The sequence below is a fragment of the Phocoena phocoena genome, chromosome 4, assembly GCF_963924675.1.
Source record: "Phocoena phocoena chromosome 4, mPhoPho1.1, whole genome shotgun sequence".
Classification (NCBI taxonomy): domain Eukaryota; kingdom Metazoa; phylum Chordata; class Mammalia; order Artiodactyla; family Phocoenidae; genus Phocoena; species Phocoena phocoena.
Genome location: NC_089222.1, coordinates 38,498,769 through 38,518,519, shown reverse-complemented (window position 1 = coordinate 38,518,519; position 19,751 = coordinate 38,498,769). Strand labels below are relative to the sequence as shown.

Sequence of the window (19,751 nt, the reverse complement as noted above, 5' to 3'; positions counted from 1 at the left end):
TTGGCAGCCTCTAAGATGGCTCCCAGTTATCCCTGCCCTCCTGCTACTCACAGCCTTGTGCAATCCCTTTGTGTTGAGTGTGGGCTGGACTTGTTGTTTCATCTCTAATGAACAGAATGCAGCAAAAGCAGTGGGATGCCACTTCTGAGATTAGGTTACAAAAAGACTGTGGCTTCTAGCTTGGGCACCTTCTCTTGCATGCTCTCATTCTCACTCGCTTGTTTTGAGGGAAGCTAGCTGCCACGTTGTAGGCTCTTCTTTGGAGAGGTTCATGTTGGAAGGAACTGAGTGGGGACCTCTGACGAACAGCCAGCATTGAACTGAGGCTCTCAGCCCAACAGCCTTGAGGAAATAAATCCTGCTGACAACTACATAAGTAAGCTTGGAAGCCAACGCTCCCCCAGTTGAGCCTTTAGATGAGACTGCAGCCCCTGACAACCTAACACCAACCTCATGAGAGGCCTTGAGCCAGAGGCATCCAGCTAAGCCCCACATTCAGATCCCTGACACTCAGAAACTATGAGATAATAAATGTTGTTTGAAGTACTGAGTTTGATGACAATTTGTTATGCAACAATAGAAAACTAATGCAAGTCCTTATGGCCAATTTTTTAGCTTTTAGTCTGTGATTTTTATATGAGAAGTTTCTTTTTAGGCCATTCCTTCCTCTGGATGTCAATTTAATTGCTCACATAATATTTTCTGTAAATTCCTCTTTGAAAGCAGGGAATGGCAGTTGCCAGTCTTGTTCATAATTGCATATTGATGATTAGCACAGTGCCTGGCACTTGAATAGTTGCCTATTATATATTTACTGGATTTGACCCTTCAGTCTTTTTCTACATGTCCTAGTTTATAAGTTACTCGCCACTTTCCATATTGCCATTTCTTTTGGGGATTTAGGAGTTAGAAAACCTGCTGGTCTAGTAACTTTGAGTTTTTTCTCCTTTAATCTGCTGTCCCTCCTCCTCTTGAACTTCAACACTGCTGTCTCATTTGAAGCATCACCTCTCTCCTTCTCCAGCAGAGCTGAATCCATGTGTGCTCACTCTTGCCACTCCTGCCTGGACTGGTGGAGCAGCTCCCTTTTTCAAGGGAGGCTGTGCTGCTGTGTTCCAACAGGAGACACTCAATCATGTAACACCCTAACCATCTGGTGGAGTAAGCACTAGTGTGTTTGTTGTTATTCTAAAAGTGAGAGAGAGAGAGAGAGACAGTGTGTGTGTGTGTGTGTGTGTGTGTGTGTGTGTCCTGGAGATGTTGAGTGCCAAGCCTGAGGTCACTTTGAAATTTGGAAGCAGAATAACTAAAATTCTGGTATCCTAAAAGAGGAAGTATAGAGATTCATGGAGATGAAGTTTGGAGAGTCAAATCTTGGAGATTCATATTTGAATCTTCGCTCCACCATGTTGTGTGACCTTACAAATTATTCAAATATCTTGAGTCAGTTCCTCATCTGTAACATGGAAATAATTCCTACTCTATAGGGTTTTAGGCATTATTCTTGATCCAGTATTCTGTTAATTCTACATTTTAACTTAAAATTTCTTTGCAATAGGTTCACTTCATAATTATAATGATAGCATAGACTTTTAATTTGGGTTGATAATTTAAATACAGGAAGAAAACATGGTATGTTTGTTAACGATCAATATTACTACTAGCACTTTCCTTTTATTCTTTTATTAAGATGCCAATAAAACCCCCCAAAAATTACTCATCACTAACATTCAGAGTCTTCCTCCATTTGCCTTTATTTGCTATACTGTCATAAATGGGATCAAATATTCTAATGTGACAATATTCTAATTCTTGGCTATTGGAAAGTTGCCCCACTGTCTTAATAAGTTTGGGCTGCTATAACAAAATACAAGAGGCTGTGTAGTTCAAACAACAAACATTATTTCTCACAGTTTGCGAGGCTGGGAAGCTCAAGAACAAGGTGCCAGCAGATTTGGTGTCTGGTGAGGGCTCGCTTCCTGATTCAAGATGGCCATCCTCTTGCTGTGTCTTCACATGGTGGAAGGGGAGAGGAAGTTTTCTTTCATAAGGGCACTAACCCCATTCAGGAAATTAGTTCATCTCTCAAGATGTAATCACCTCCCACAGACCCACCTCCACATATTATCACGCTGGGGATTAGGTTTCAACATACGAATCTGGGGGGACACACACATTCATTCCATAGCATCCACCACTTCTAAACTGTTCAGCAGTTCAGAAATAAGATGTTCTTAGGAAAAAAATTTCAAATCGAAGTAAGTCTGCTCCGGTTTAAATAAAAACACTGCTGAAATAATCATGCATACATAGGAAAGAAGACCACTACATGTAAATTATCTTATAACTTTAGATTGACAGAAAAATAAAACCCTAAAGAACAATTGTTCTTAAAATATATTGTCCAAAATATTAACTTAAGCAGCAAGTACTCTAAAAGTTCCTTTGGCAAAGATTTAATGTCACAACAAATAAGACATAAATTTATAAAGATTTCTAATCTTAGAGGTTTTAAATGGTCATTTGCAACACAGTAGAACTGGCTCAGGAAACCTTAGAGATTATGTAGTTAAATGTATTATTCATTTTACAGAAAAGGAAGCCAGGTCCAGAGAGGTTAAGTGCCTGCCTAGTTAAGGACAGAGCCAGGATATGACCCCAGATCTCTGATTAATAGTCCAGGACTCTTTGCATGACACCAAGCTACCTTTCCTGTTTTGTTTGTTGAAAGAACATGCACTCTTTCACTAATGGCAATGGTACCATCACCTGCTTCTTACCTCTTCCTGGGACTGGTTGAATTGCTGTATCAGTTGTGCTTGTGCCAGCATTACTCTTTCCAGTTCATCTGACTTCTGTTTCATTTCCTTCCTCAAGTCCTCTGAAACTGAATCATTACTGTCAATTTCCTTCTTCAAGCGTGATTCAAATTCTGCAACCAAATTTTTAAGGTTTTCGATTTCTTTCTCCTTTAACTCAGATTCTTCAGTATATTGAATATGGGATTCATGGAGCTTTTCTTCAAGAGCAGCCACTTTCAGCCTTAGATCTTTAGTAGAGCCTTCAATTAAGTCAGATATCTGTAAGATAAATCTTGCATTAGTTTGTGGGTGATAGTCTCTAGGTATCCACAGAATTCTCGTGGTTTTAAGAGGCTTATTCTAAATAACTGGTGTTCTGATCTGATGAAAACAAATCCTATGACATATATAGGGCTTCAAGATTTTAAAAGTTAAGACTAAAATTTTATTTTTACCAACTAAAATGGAATTGCATTAATCACTTGGGCATACTTGGAAATACATAAATCTCTGTGGCTGAATTGAGCTACCAAGGACAGCTCAAGTCTTAATCAAGTGCCTGTCTGGACTCACTTTAGGGTGGCTTTGGGACCTAGAAATGCCTGATGTTTGGGGATGCATGTAGGAGAGCACCACGCCTATAGTCTACTCAAACCATACCAGTTAAGTTTTCCTTCGATATATTTTTTTTCTTTCTTGAATATGATGACTGGAGGTACCCTAGACACTACACCTTCTATAGAAGCCCTTCCCAACAGAACTTTCTGTGATGATAGAAATATTCTGTGCTGTCCTATATGGTAGCCACTAGCCACATGTGACTATTGATAGTGGTGTGCTGGTAAATGTTTAACGACGGACTCACACATACACACACAAAAGCCAGATTTATATCTAATTTCCATGGTGTGAATACTCTCACCATGGCCAATTCCAAGCTATGAAAGTGATATCACTGTTCGTTAAGCTGGGAAGAAATGCACATAATAGGCTCTCGCTTGTTAGTATGGGCTCTTGTGCATTTGAAATGTAGCGAACATGAGTGAGGAACTCAATTTTCATTTTAATTAATTGAAACTTAAGTAGACACATAAGTTACCACATTAGACAGTGCAGTTCTAGACGATTCCAGAATACTTAGAAAATATACTGCTTCTGAAGGTGGTACCTCTAGACAAAGAGAGGAAAGAATAACTTGAGAAACTTCTCCTCAAAGTCATGAAATTCTTTAGAAGGGAAAAGATTACTTACTTTTTTCTCCTTAAAAAGCAAAACAAATAACAGAAAACAGACCAGGAAGAGCAAAACTCCTGATGAAACATATCCTTATTATTTATGCTATGGATATTGTCACATAAATATTAGTACAAGAAATCAGCCCATGAAGAATCTGGAAAACATTCATAGACCAAAGTTCCAAGGATTTTGTGAACCATTACTTAAGTTATGTATCCAAAATCTGTTTCAAATGTTAAATTTACATTAAGAATAACTTTTACAAGAAATCTATTTACCACATTAGTAATTTTATAAATTAAATTAATATTCCATTTTCTTCAATTAATCCAGGAAGGAAGAGGGCCACTGCTAGGTCTGAACAGTAGTTTCCTTCATCCAGAGGAGAGCTGACACTGAAACAGAGCAGGTTATCCTGGGGAGAGGAGGCTCACATAGCCACAAACATGTTTTGATTTTTTAAAAAGGGAGTCAACATTTTAAAAATCAAGGGACCTCCCTGGTGGCACAGTGGTCAAGAATCCACCTGCCAATGCAGGGTACACGGGTTCGAGCCCTGGTCCAGGAAGATCCCACATGCTGCGGAGCAACTAAGCCCATGCGCTGCAACTACTGAGCCTGTGCTGTAGAGCCCATAAGCCACAGCTACTGAGCCTGTGTGCCACAACTACTGAAACCTGTGCACCTAGCGCCTGTGCTCTGCAACAAGAGAAGCCACTGCAATGAGAAGCCTGCACACCGCAATGAAGAATGGCCCCTGCTCACTGCAACTAGAGAAAGCCCACACACAGCAATGAAGACCCAGTGCAGCCAAAAATAAATAAGTAAATAAAGCTGAATAATATTCCTTTAAAAAAAATTTAAAAATCAAGAGAATTCACTCACAAAATCTGGACTTATGATTTCTCTTGAAAGACTGTAGCCCTGGTAAGTTGGGGCCTGCCTTTCAGCATTCCCCTGCTGCTGGTCCTGAGCCTCCTGGGGACTGCAACAGCAGTCACAAGGTTACGGGAAAAGTGGGGTGGGGGGCAGGAGCCAGGAAGCAAGAGGTCTGTCTAGGATAGAATCTGTCCAGAAGAGGAGGGGCCTAAGGTGAGCCAGGTTACAAGTTCCCAGCGCATACTCCATTGTCCCAATATGACTTCACTTAACAAAACACAAATTAAGAGATAAAATTACTTTTTAAAAAATTTTTTAAGAATTTATTTTTTGATGTGGACCATTTTTAAAGTTTTTATTGAATTTGTTACAATATTGCTTCTGTTTTATGTTTTGACTTTTTGGCCCCAAGGCATGTGGGATCTTAGCTCCCTGACCAGGGATCCAACTCATATTGGAAGTTAAACCCTCTGCATTGGAAGGGGGAGTCTTAACCACTAGACCACCAGGGAAGTCCCCCCAGATGTAAAATTATTAAGAATTTCAAGACAGCATTTGCAGAATGTTAAACCTGAAAGGGCTTTTTGAGTGTGGGGACCTATGGTGCTACACTCACGTGGCTAGACCTGCCTATCGTTCCCAGTGAGCTACTGAAAAGGCTGTACCATACCCTCTATACACCAAAGTAGCGGCCAGTAAGTCTCATTTAAGGCTAATTTACATAGACTCTTAATGAGTTTATTCAAAAATATGACTTCACCACTGGGTCTTGGTTAATACACACACACACACACACACACACACACACACACACACACACATTCTACTCTCAGGTGTTATGAAAACAAGGGAACCTTAACGAAACCTTGTATTATGTTTAGGATGCATTGCTTAAGAAATTATGGGGACTTCCCATAGTGCATTGCTTAAGAAATTATGGGGACTTCCCATAGTGGCGCAGTGGTTAAGAATTCGCCTGCCAATGCAGGGGACACGGGTTCGATTCCTGGTCCAGGAAGATCCCACATGCCATGGAGCAACTAAGCCCGTGCGCCACAACTACTAAGCCTGAACTCTAGAGCCCGCAAGCCACAAGTACTAGAGCCCACGTGCCTAGAGCCCACGCTCTGCAATAAGAAATGCCACTGCAATGAGAAGCCCGTGCACCACAATGAAGAGTAGCCCCTGCTCACTGCAACTAGAGAAAGCCTGCGCGCAGCAACAAAGACCCAACGCAGCCAAAAATAAATAAATAAATAAAATAAAGTTAAAATGATACTTTGAAAAAAAGAAATTATGGAGGTGTGATTACATTTAAAAAATATTTCCCTTCATTCAAAAATATTTAGAGTTGAAAATATTTGCCATTAAAGGGGATAGGCTTTAATTGTTGGTAAAATTTTAATTATGTGAAACACCTCATTATCTTTTGTTGGATACTCGAGGCATTGGAACATCTAACCATGCTAATTATTAGTTAAATAATTTATGCTGTTTTAAAAATAAGTTTATTTTAGTAGGAAAAAAATACCATACATAGCTGGATTGTATGCTTACCTAATTTATCTCAGTCATTCATTCTGGAGAATAGCCAAACCATTCTATCTACCTAAAACTAAGGCACAATGACCATGAGAAAATCTACAGGAGTTATAAATATAGTGGTGTCCTTAGGAGGAAATAACCAACATCTACAGTTTCAAACCCATTAAATAATGATGAACATCATAATGACAGACCTTCATTTGTAGTTCTTCTTTTTCTTTCTTACACTTTTGGATTATTTCTTGGTGTTTTTCCTTTTCAATATCGAGTTCCAGTTTAATTTCTTTAAAGAGAAGAGCTTGCTCCTGAAATTCAACTAAATGTTGGGCCCTTTCCTTGGCGAGTTCAGCTTCAACCTAGAAAATAGCATTTAACACACAAATAGAGCCATTTTATCTTAAGATAAGTAAATTAAGCCTATTTTCAGACTCATATTTTTTCTCCCAGTTTTATTCAGATATAATTGACATACAGTGCTGTATAAGTTTAAGGTGTATAGCATAAAGATTTGACTTACATATATCCTGAAGTTATTATCACAATAAGTTTACTGAACATCCATCATCTCATATAGATACAAAATTAAAGAAATAGATTTTTTTTCTTGTGATGAGAACTCAGGATCTAATCATTTTAAAAATTCTAATCCTAATATTAATTTTTAAATTCTAATGTTTAAAAACAATCTGACTCAGAACTTGGGCCAGAAAAGTTGACCTTAGGTCAAATAGTGTTACATCCTCTAAGACCATCAAAACCTGTAAAATGAGTAGAGAAGTTAGTACAATATATTATAACAGTTTTCAGAAATACTAAAAGCTTAATCTTCTGTACATTTATGGTGTAAACTCAGTCCTTGCCAGCAACCCTATAAGGAAAAAACAAAAGATTTTGAGGCTCTTACACTAAGTTCTGCTGAAAACTAAGAGTGGATACAAGGAATAAATGTCGATTTTTTAAAAATGGTCCTTTCTTGATAGAGATGAGACAGTTTTGGGGTCAAAGATTATCATTTTAATGCGATTGAGGCCAGAAGGCTGATTGAAGGAAAACATAGTCAGTGATGCCCGTATCCAGATTTTGACTCACATAAAATCACGGTGCTGGAAGGGACCTTAGAAATCCCCTAGTTCATTTTCTCAAGCTTCCATGAATTGTGGAAGAATAAACAAAGGCTTTGGATTGAGTTTAAATCCTGGCTCTAAATCCTGGCTCTGCCACTCTAGTTGTGTGATCTTAAATTGTGACTGTAACCTCTCCTGATGTGGTTATAACTAATTCCCTTGGGGGTCGTTATGAGGATTATAAATGAGATGAAACATCTGTGTAAAGCTCTTGCACAAGCAGGGATTCAATAGTCAGTGGAGATTATTTCTACACCCTGACTTCAGTCTCTACCGTGGAATTTGCACCAAATCATTGTCTGCTCTGTGCCTCAACACCACCAGAAACCATAATTCACTCCTTCCCCAGCAGGCGTTTCCATTTTCAGATAGCGCTCAGCATTAGGAAGTTTTTCCTTTACTTGAGCCAACGTCTCTCTCCCCATGGTTTTTAACCATTGGTTTTGGCTCTGTCTACTGGAGCGAGAGAACAAATCTATGAGTCCTGGAGTCATTTAGCCCTGGGAGACTATATAGTGGAGTAGAGAAGGGATCCCAGTGACAGGCTGGCTCGAGATTTACATTGTGCCATGATTATAAATTCTAAGAGGGAGTAAATGCCAGATAACCTGGGAGAAAAACCGTCAAACATGACTTACTGTGACTGTGATTCTCAGGCCACTAAGAGGAGAAGGAGAGAGGTCAACCTGAATTTCTCAAGGGGATACTGAAACTAGGGTACCAGGAAACAGAAAGTTTGCTAAGAAAGTTTTCAGGAAGCCATTTAAATTACATAAAATCCACATAGAAGACTAGTCCCAGTGTGGGGTCTGTCGGATTTATTGCACTGGGTATAGGACTGATCATTTGCGTCAAGGCAAAACAGTTATGTTTATACTCAATGCACTGAGTTATTTTGGCTCTCTCAAAATAAATTTCTGGATTGTTTGGGGGAAAGGATACCAATAATCATTTAGGAACATGATAGAACTGTTCAGGTGTGTTGCTAGCAGATTACAAAAGACAAGGAGAGCCTCAGGGCCCTCAGAAAAAAGAGCAGATGTTCTTCTGAATTCCAGGTACTTGTGTTCACTTGCCTCCTGGTAGCCATTTAGATACATCACAGGTATCTCAAAAAAACTGTCTGAACCAGAGATCTTGATACAATTCCCTCCCCACCTGTTCCTTCCTCAATGCTCCCCATCTCAGGACACAGTACCGTCACCCATCGAGTTATTCAAGTCAGTAACTGGGGTAATCACCTTTCACACTTCTGTCTCCCTTACCCTTCACACTTAATCCAGCACCAAGTCCTGTTCATTTTGCCTCCAAAAGATGCATCGAATCCATCCATTTCTCTACACCTCTACTTCCACCACCCTAGTTGTGGTCACCACCACCTCCTGAGTGGCCTCCTTACTTCTATTCCTGCCTCTCTCCAACACCTGATACACAGCAGAGTGTTCTTCACAAACTATAAATTGGATTATTTTATTCCTTCTTAGTGGTTTTTCAATGCATTAGTATAAAATCCAAACTTCCATACACGATCTTCTACAGGACCACCATCAGCCCATATGACACCTTTGTGTAAATCAAAAAAGCATGCCTTCCTTAGATGAACACAGCCTTGGGCAGGGCACAAGACTTGGTGAGCAGAGCCCAAGCCGGATTCCAGCTCCCTTCTCTCCCTTGGCCTGTGCTATTAGTCACGATGCAAACTGAACAGCATGTATGGCGGCCCTGGACTTCTCCAACCTGACTTTTACTGCCTTTCCCATTTGATTACTGCGCTCCAGCCACACTGGAATAGATAAGTCAAGAACACATGAAAGGAGGAAATCAAATGCAAAACATTCAGAAAACTTCAAGAGTTAATAGCTCACAAGATACCATGACACTATAAAAAAAAAAGAGTAAACAAACATTTTTTGAAAAACTCAAGAAAAATTTGTGCCAAGGTACTAAAATATCAAATGTTCAAAAAAATTTCCTTGTGTGGTTAATTGGTAGAGCCAGAGTTATTTTAGGATAAAAAGACATATTTCAAAATATGGATTCAAATTAAGAGAACAAGGATGTACATAAACTATGTGGGACAGGACAAACGAAATTAGATGACAGAAGGACTTGAGAAGAACTTTTAAAAACAGAAGTTCTTTAAATTTATTATGGGGAAGAGGCCATTTAGCAAATCAGCAGAGTCCCTTGATGAAGAGGAAACAAAGGAAGAGTTCAGGGAAGGAAAGGGGGTGGCTGACTGGTTGAATGAGAAGAATGTTCTGTTCTACCTGAGTCAGGAAGAAAGGAGATCTTCTTGCCCCTGAACTGTTCCTTGGAATGAACTAGTGTAGGTAAGGGGAAGGGGAAAAAGGAAGGAATAGATGGAGGATGGGAAAGAAAAACACTGTAGATAAAAAGAAGAGTGATTTACTATTTCTGATTTGATTTTTAATTTGCACAACCTGAGAAAGAGAAGCAACGTGATGAGCTTCAGGTGGGATTTCTAAACATTTACGGAAGCTGCAGTGGGAAGCCAAAAGCCATCTGAATGTGTTGACTCTAGCACAGAGAGATGACACTACTGGTTCCTTCACGATCTGAAGAGTCTGAACAAAATGATGAGCCCACAAACAATGATTTGCTTAAGCTGGTATATTGTCATTGAAAAGATGAATTCATACCAAATTGTCATGTTTACGTTTTTGACATGTTGATAAGAGCTGTTTGTTTAAAGTATCTTAGATGGCAGGACTTATGTTTATGCAAAATAAATGAATTAGGTGATGGTGCATACATATGTTATGAACTGCTTTATACAATAACTAATAGTAATTTTGAAAATCATGAAAAAATTCTAATCTCTAAAAAACAGCATGAATAATATATGAATTCAAGAGCTACACAAAAATCAATTATTGTCTGTGTACACATTCCAGATGTTAATTCATCCATATCTTCCTCTAGCTCAAACTCTGTCTCCTCCCTGAAGGCCTTCTGATGACTCCAGAGCATTCTGAGTATGCTGTTTTTTAATTCCTTTTGTATTTGTTGTTGAAATGCATAATTAGAGTTTTATAATATTTGTGTCTAATACTAGTGTGCAAAATGCTATCTTTCCACTAATTATTTTCCAAGTGAGATCTTTGTGGTTGATTTTGATATCATTTTCTAACTGTTCGTGGAGCCAAACACCAAATATAATCACTGATTACTTTGATGATCCCTTTAAAACCAAAGGAGTTTCTGATGTCAAAGTAGAAATCAGACCACTTGTTTATATTTGATGTACATATATCATTAAACAAAATATATCTCCTAAAAATAAATTATACTATTTTCTAAAAGTTTAAAAACAAATACTGGTTGAAAACTAATACTTCAGATTATTTCTAAATTAACCACTGAATAAATATATTATAAAAGTAGATGACTATTCAAATACTAGGCTTTGTATTGTAGTAAAAAAATACGAATGCTAAGGAATCAGACTATGCACTGAAGTCCTGCCAAGAACTGAGTAAACTGAGGGCGGAAGGAGAGAATGTTCACCAAGTAACAAAGAGGCTAGGTGGTATGGTACAGGGCCCTTTTCGTCTACTAACTCATTTAATTCTTACAACAACCCTGGAAAGAACATACAATAATTATCATTCCCACTGTCTACAGTAAGAAATAGTCTCAGAGAAATTAAGTGCCTTCACAAAGATCTTAGAGCTACTATGAGGTGGAGAGACACCTGAGTGTCTCTGGTGGACTCCATAGCTCAGCGTGGTGAGTTTTTCCACACAGCTGTCTTCCTACACATCTACATGGCATAGTGGTTAAGAGCATGGACTTGGTATTTATTTAGTTTCAAAATATTGGGGTATTTTTTTCCAGATAACTGTTACTGAATTCTAATTTGATTCCACTGTGGTTAGAGAAAATACTTTGTATGACTTGAATCCTTTTAAATTTATTGAGACATATTTACTCCCAGTATATGATCTACTTTAATAAATGTCCCACGTGCACTGGAGAAGAATGTGTATTCTGCTGTTAAATGGAGGATTCTATACATATCAATTAGGTCAGATTTGGTAATAGTGTTTACTGTATCTCTTCAAAATAAATTATTATACTATTTTCCATAGTTTATATCCTTAATGAGTTTTCTGGATATTTTTCTATCAATTATTGAGAGAGGGTTATTGACATCTTTGACTCTAATTATAGATTTGTCTATTTCTCCTTGTAGTTCTATCATTTTTTGCTTAATTTTTAAGTTCTGTTACTAGGTGAAAAACCATTTAGGATTATTATGTCTTCTTGGTGAACCTATCTCTTTACCATTATGAAATGACCTTCTTTATCTTTGGTAATATTCTAAATATTCTGATTTATTTCCCTGAAATCTATTTTGATTGTAATGTAGCTGCTTTAGCTTCTTTTGATTTGTTCTAGCATATCTTTTTTCCATCCATTACTTTTAACCTATTTTTAAAAATATTTCTTTATATAAAAGTACATTTCTTATAGGCAACATATAGTAGAGTCTCGCATTTTCATCCAACATGACAATCTCTGTCTTTTAATGGGGGTATTTTGACTAGGGCTTGGCAAACCGCGGTCCACAGACTAAACTCAGCCATGCCCATTTATTTGCATGTCATCTATGGCTGCTTTTAAGCTACAATGATGGAGTGGAGTGGTTGCAACAGAGGCTGTATGTTCCACAAACCAAAAATATTTTATTTACTAACTGGACTTTTATAGAAAATGTTTGCTGACCCTGGTTTAGACCATTTATATTTCATTTGATTATTGATATAATTAGCTTTAAATCTATCTTGCTATGCATTTTCTATTTGGCCCATCTCATTTTTTCCCCTCTTTTTCTGTCTTCTTTTGGATTATTTTTTAAATTCAATTTTATCTCCTTTGCTGGTTTATTAGCTGTAACTCTTTGTTTTTCTATTTTTGTGGTTGGTTTAGAGTTTATAGAATATATTTTTAACTTATTGCAATCCATCTTCTTGTGATATATCACTTCATATATTGTATAAGAAACTAAATATTCTCACCACCACTACCAAAACAACAAAGGTAATTATGTGAAGTGAAGGCTATGTTAACTAACCCTATTGTAGTAATTATTTTGCAACACATATATGTGTGTGTCAGATCATCATGTTGTACATACTAAACTTACAGTGTCACATGTCAATAATATCTCTATAAGGCTGGAGGAAAAAGGGGGCTGTGATGGTTGGTTGATGGATAAAACTAAAATGAAAGGACCCCTTCTTCCCTTCCTTAGATCTCCTGCCATTGTTCCATACTCACCAACCCCAACCAAAAGTCAGAGGGTCCAGGAACTATTACTTTCATCCATTCAATTCAGGCTTTGGGGATAGAAAGCAGGGTTTCAAGGGTGTAGAGTGGCCAGAGTGGGGCAAATGAAAGGAATCTGGCTCAACCCATGAGGCAGATGGAGAAATTCTCAGAGAAGGGTAATCTGCCAGGAAGGTACCCCCAGAAGGGTCCACTGTATTTCCCAGCTCATTGTCAGTTTGCCTACCCATTGCCCTATCTCTTGGCCCATCTTTCAACTGAAAACTTGAGGGGATATTTGTTATTTTCTTTTCTTTTTTTTTTAGGGATTCACTCTTCCCCTATTGTAGTCAATATGGTTGAGTGGGAATCTGTCCTGCAAGGGTGAGCATGTGACCCAGGTCCAAATGAATCAACATGCCCAGTCTTGCCAGCTGTGGTGATTGGTTCAAGACTAAGCACATGATTCAGTTAGAATCTGACAGCTACAGTGAGTTTTTTGCTAAGAATGCAGAAAAGAGACGGGAGGAGCTACTGTTCCCTTTTTGCCATCAGGAAGGACAACTCTGAGTCTGAAAATGAAACCAATCTGGCAGAAAACCAGCTTGACAGCCCTGAATCCAGCTGTGCCTGAAGGTAGCCCACCACTGAACTTTGCAGTTATGAGAGCCAATAAATTATATTTTCACTTAAAAGAAGAAAAAAAAAGAATTTCACAATAGTATACTTCCATCTTTCCCTTCCCAGCTATTGTGATATTGTTGTCATATATTTAGCTTCTATGTGTTATAAATCTCATTAGATTATTAATATTTTAATTTAAATAGTCCATTATAATTTAAAGAAATTTAAATGATAAAAATATCATATTTATCCATATTGTTACCAATTCTGGTGTTCTACATTCCTTTGTATAGATCCATATTTCCATCTGGTATAATTTTCCTTCTGAATAAAGGACTTCTTTTTACATTTCTTATAGTGTGGCTGTGCTGGAGATACATTTTTTCTGTTTTTTTCATTCTGAAAAGACCTTTATTTCATCCTCATGTTTGAAAAATATTTTCACTTTGTATAGAATTCTAAGTTGACAGCTCCTACCACCACCCCCTCACCCCTGCCCCACCCTTCTTCTTTCAATACTTTCTGTCCCACTGTCTTCTTGCTTATATTGTTTATGATAAAAAAAAATCAGCTCTCACCCTTATCTTTGTTCCTCATATATGTCTTTTATTCTCTGATTGCTTTTAAGATTTTCTTTTTATTAATAATTTTGAGCAATTGGATTATAATGCTTGAGGTGTGCTGAGCTTCTCGAATATGCTTGAGGTTTGCTGAGCTTCTTGAATCTGTGGGTTTATAGTTTTCATCAAATTTTGTTTTTTTTAACTGTTATTTCTTCAAATATTTTTTCTGTCCTCTCTTTCCTGTCCTTTGAGGAGTCCAATTATACATATATTAGGCCACTTGAATTTGTCTCACAGCTCACTGATGCCCTTTTTTTGTTCTGAGTCTCTTTTCTATTTTATTTCATTGCATAGTTTCTATTGCTGTGTCTTCAATTTAACTAATCTCTTCTTCTGGAATGTTTAATCTGCCATTAATCCCATCCAGTATACTTTTCATCTCAGACAACTGTAGTTTTCATCTCTATAAATTCAGTTTAGGTCTTTTTTATATCTTCCACATCTCTGCTTAACATGGTCAATTTTTCCTCTAGTTTTTGGACGTATGGAATACAGTTATCATAACTGTTTTAATGTCCTTGTCTTCTAATTCTAACATCTGTGCCTTTCTGAGTCAATTTTTATTTGTTGACCTTTCTTCTCATTTTGAGTCCTATTTTCCTGTTTCCATGCAGGGCAATTTTTGATTGGATGCTAGACATTGTGAATTTTATCTTGTTAAATGCTGGATATTTTTGTATTCTTATAAATATTCTTGAACTCTCTTCTGGGATGTAGTTAAGTTTCTTGGAATCAGCTTGATTTTTTTTAATGCCTTCCTTTTAAAGTTTGTTGAGCAGGACCAGCTCAGCATTTAGTCTAGGGCTAATTATTCCCTACTACTGATGCAAGACCCTTCTGAGAACTCTACCTACTGCCCTATGAATTATAGGTTTTCCAGTCTGGCTGGTGAGAACAGGCATTATTATTGGCCTTGTGTAAGCATTATCTCTGATCCTTTCAGATGGTCTCCCTTGCTCTGGGTACTTTCCCCATTTATATGCACTGAGCATACATATAATTAATGGGGATTCTTTGTAGACATCCAATATTCTTTCTCTGTGTAGCTGTCTCCTGAGAACACTATCCTGTGAATTCTAGCCACTTACGATTCCCTGCACTCTTCATAAGGTCTCCTCAACTCAGAGAATCTGCCACACTCCACCTGGATTCCCACTCCCTGTACCATGGCCTTAAATTTATTTCAAGGCACTAAGTTAGGGCAATCACAGGGGTTATCTTGTTTGTCTCTTATCTCCAAGAATCACTGTCCTTCATTGCCTGATGCCCAGTGTCTTGAAACCATTGTTTCTATCTTTTCTCCAGTGTTTTAGTTGTTTCAGGAAGGAGGGTAAATCTGGTTCCTGTTAGTACACCTAAGCCAAATACAGACATTTTGGACTTTGTATTAGCTCTCATTTTTGAAGGGGGTGGGGATGTTGTATCAGTTCTCATTTCCTGGCTATATAACCTTGGCAAATTACCTAACTTCTCTGAGCTTTATTTTTTTCCATGTGCAAATGGGAATAATAATGTTAGAATGATTAAAATTATATTGATGAAAAGCATTTAGCACAAGGCTTGGCATATAGTAAACACTCTAATAATAGAGACTATTTTTATTATGTAGATTAAGGGTTTAAATCAGATGATCTTTGCAGGCTATTCCAGACCTAAAATTTTATGATTTTATTAATTCAATTTTGAAAATTACATGGCATAATTTAAAAAATTAAAGTGTACCCTCAATATTCATTTTAACCATACATTAATTACACATAAATGAAAACTGATATTTTTTAAATGACGACTGTATCTCTGTCAAATTGTATTTCACAAGTTGTTTTTTTAAATTCTATTAACAGTACACTGAGGTACATTAGGAATTATTAGGTCATTTGGCTCTTCCATTTTAGAGAAGAATTTGAGATTTTTTTTGCCTCACCCTTCAATGCTGGAATTATTTCTTGAAGTAAACTTTTTCTCCCTGAGTTTTCACTATAAATCCATTTGCTTAGTCAGGAATTAAGGTTTTGTTTGTTTTAACTACTGGTTTCTCAAAACGCTGTGTACTGTTTAAAATGAGGTCAATAGTATAATCCTAAGATGTTCCATAATGTGATATCTTAGTAATAATCTAAGAAAATATTTGGTTGGAATTTGTTTATGGCATTATAAAGTGATAGTCAATAGGTGACTATCACTTATTGTAAGCAGTTTGGCTGTGGGAAATGTTTTAATTACAACAGTTTTTGTTTGTTTGTTTGTTTTTGTTTCCCGGTACGCGGGCCTCTCACTGCTGTGGCCTCTCCCGTTGCGGAGCACAGGCTCCGGACGCGCAGGCTCAGCGGCCATGGCTCACGGGCCCAGCCGCTCCACGGCACGTGGGATCATCCCAGACTGGGGCACGAACCCGTGTCCCCTGCATCGGCAGGCGGACCCTCAACCACTGCGCCACCAGGGAAGCCCTTAATTACAACATTTTAACTGAAAAGTAACAACACTGCATTTGGAACCAATTTAAAATGTTCAGCATGCACATTAATTTGCTTTCTTCACATCAAAGCAATACTTGAACTAAACAAAAATCCATGATAGTTAGTAAATACTCAGTTATTTAAAAATGTGCCATCCTTGTTGCATAGCAACTATTGCTTCTATTACGTGCTTTTTACATACTCTAAAATAATTAAGCAAGGGCATAAATTGCTATCTACTTTTTTTGACTGTTAAAAGCATTTAAGTTGTGAAGTTTATTCTAATATGTGTATTACACATTTGTAAAGGGAACATTTCATTCCTATGCAAAGGCACAATGACCCAAGAAAGAGATGACAATGTCATATTAGCGATTCTCCTTTCTCATGAGAGGACTTTCAGGGAACTTTTAATTCATAGCCTCAATAACTAACACAGCCAAGCGTAATTATCATTCACTGGCTTTACTGGTCTGGATCTTGATTTATTACTAAGCTAAATTACAAGGTTTATTAACAAAAAGTCATGTCCTCTCAAAAGAATGAAATGTCCATTTATATTAAAGAAAATTACACAGGCCAAAATACATCTATGATATAATTAATTTATTAGAAAGATACCATGGTTTTAATAAGAACTTAGAGAATCTCACATATGTTTATTTTCATCAACAAATTAACTTAGCATAAAGCAAGAACATATAGTTTTATATGGTCAGATGCTAACACTAACTTGGTCGGCATGCTGTGTTAGCACCTCAGGGATAGGGCACAGTAAGCAGCAGTACTAGAGTGGATCATGAATGCAGAGACTTCTTTTCCAGTGGATTATATCTGAAGGTCATTAGTGGGGTGTGACCAAAGAAATGAGGAACTTCTACATAAGCAAAGGCAGGAAAGTTCATTTTGTCAATCTAAGAGGAGCTCAGGAGTTTGAGGGAAAGGAATGATCTGTGAATCTCCATCTGCATTTCACTAATTCCATCAGTGAAATTTCTTTTACTTTTTCAAAGATTTATTTATTATTTATTTATTTAATTAATTTCTTTTTGGCTGCATTGGGTCTTAGTTGCGGCACGCAGGATCTTTTTTGAGGCATGCGGGATCTTCATTGTGGTGTGTGGGCTTCTCTCTAGTTGTGGCATGCAGGTTTTCTCTTCTCTAGTTGTGGTGTACAGGTTCCACGGCGCGTGGGCTCTGTAGTTGTGGTGCATGGGCTCCAGAGCGTGTGGGCTCTGTAGTTTGTGGCAAGCGGGCTCTACTTGAGGCATGTGAGCTCAGTAGTTGTGACATGTGGGCTTAGTTGCCCCACAGCACGTGGGATCTTAGTTCCCTGACCAGGGATCAAACCCGCATCCCCCTGCATTGTAAGGTGGATTCTTTACCACTGGACCACCAGGGAAGTACCCATCAGTGAAATTTCTGACTCAAAAGATGGGATGTTTATAATATCTCTTTATACATATTGTCAAGCTGCCCTCCAAAAGGCTGTGTAATTTCCAGTCCCTTAAAGAGTAAAAATGAAAGACTATCTCACTAGACTTTCACCGCAAGACAAAGTTGAAGCAGTAAAAAAAAATCTCTCCTTGCTTTAATTTGAATTTTTTTGATTGCTAGATAGGTGGGTCATCTTTTCATATTTTTAAACATGGATTGGTAAGGGTAGGGGAAGTGAATAAGGATAGACTAATCAACTTAGTACACCGAGGCTAAAAAAAATAGAAGTAATTAAAGAAGTGTGGGCTTTAGAGAAGAAGGAGAAGAAAAAGCCTATGCTGGAGGTTCCGAGTCAAGATGGCGGTGTGGGAAGATGCAGAGTTCGCATCTCCCCACAACTAGGGTGCCTGCCGGATGCTGGTGGGGGACCCTGATGTCCAGGGAGATGGGAAGAACCCCCAAGAGCACCGGTAGGATGTGGGGACACTGAGGGGGGAGGAGAAGTGGAGCCTGGACAGGACAGGCGCCCCTGAGGGTGACTGAGAGGCAGGAAGGGGAGGGGTTCCCACGCCTGGAGGGACCCTAAGGGGCTCAGATCAGAGGCGGAGCGGGCCCAGCATTTCCCCTGCCCAGTCAGCTGGGGAACTCTGCCCGGCTCTCGGGCTGGGTCCTACACGCTCAGTGGTCCCCTCTGGGCCAGGTTGGTCCTGGGGGCATAGGAGGGAGGCCAGGAGAGAACAGGAGAGGCAGTCGAGAGGGGCCCTCCAGGACCAGAGGATCAGGAAATGAACAGAGGACGTTTGCCACGCTCACTCGGGCACTGGGAATCTGCCAAGCCCCCAGGCTGGTCCCACGCCCTCCAAAGCCCCCTCCAGGCTGCGTGGGTCCTGGGGGCATAGGAAGAAGGGCGGGGAGATCAGGAGAGGCAGGTGGGAGGGGACCTCCAGACTGGAGGAGCGGTAGAGGAGCAGAGGGCATTTGCACCACCCACTGGAGCCCAGGAAGCACGCTGGGCTCCCAGATGGGGCCCCCCCACCCTCTAAGAACAGAGGCAGGAGGCATGCCTGGGGGCTTCTGTTCTGTTGAGCCTAAGCCCCCCCTCCCACAACCCCACCCACCCACCCCACTTCCTTTTCCAGCCCTTTGGGTCCTAAGCATAGGGCCTGCCCACTGCCCAAACATCACTGCTGCTTAGGCCCCACCCTCCACAGCCAAGGCCTTTTCCACTTTTTATTTTCCTCCTCCTCTTTTTTTACTATTGTGGTTCTGTTTCACCTTCTAGTTGTTGTTTCATCTATATTTTTATATTTTTTCTAACATACCTGTTAGTTTCCTATTCTAATTTTAGTTTTCACTTTGTTATTGTTCTACTTTTTTTTTTTACATCATTATTGGAGTATAATTGCTTTACAATTGTGTGTTAGTTTCTGCTTTATAACAAAGTGAATCAGTTATACATATACATATGTTCCCATATCTCTTCCCTCTTGCATCTCCCTCCCTCCCACCCTCCCTATCCCACCACTCCAGGGTGTCACAAAGTACCGAGCTGATCTCCCTGTGCTATGCGACTGCTTCCCACTAGCTATCTGTTTTACATTTGGTAGTGTCTATATGTCCATGTCACTCTCTCACTTTGTCACAGCTTACCCTTCCCCCTCCCCATATCCTCAAGTCCATTCTCTAGTAGGTCTGTGTCTTCATTCCTGTCTTACCCCTAGGTTCTTCATG

At 38.9% G+C, this 19,751-nt stretch overlaps 1 protein-coding gene across 1 annotated transcript in view; it reads right to left on the bottom strand.

The window, feature by feature from the left end:
- LEKR1 (leucine, glutamate and lysine rich 1) overlaps positions 1-19,751 on the bottom strand; it is a 238,968-nt gene that overhangs the window by 13,637 nt on the left and 205,580 nt on the right. The window contains exons 10-11 of the mRNA XM_065875811.1: positions 6,656-6,817; positions 2,781-3,080 (exon numbers count right to left, since the gene is read on the bottom strand). Of these exons, the coding sequence (XP_065731883.1) occupies positions 2,781-3,080; positions 6,656-6,817 (462 nt within the window). The remainder of the gene's footprint in view (positions 1-2,780; positions 3,081-6,655; positions 6,818-19,751) is intronic.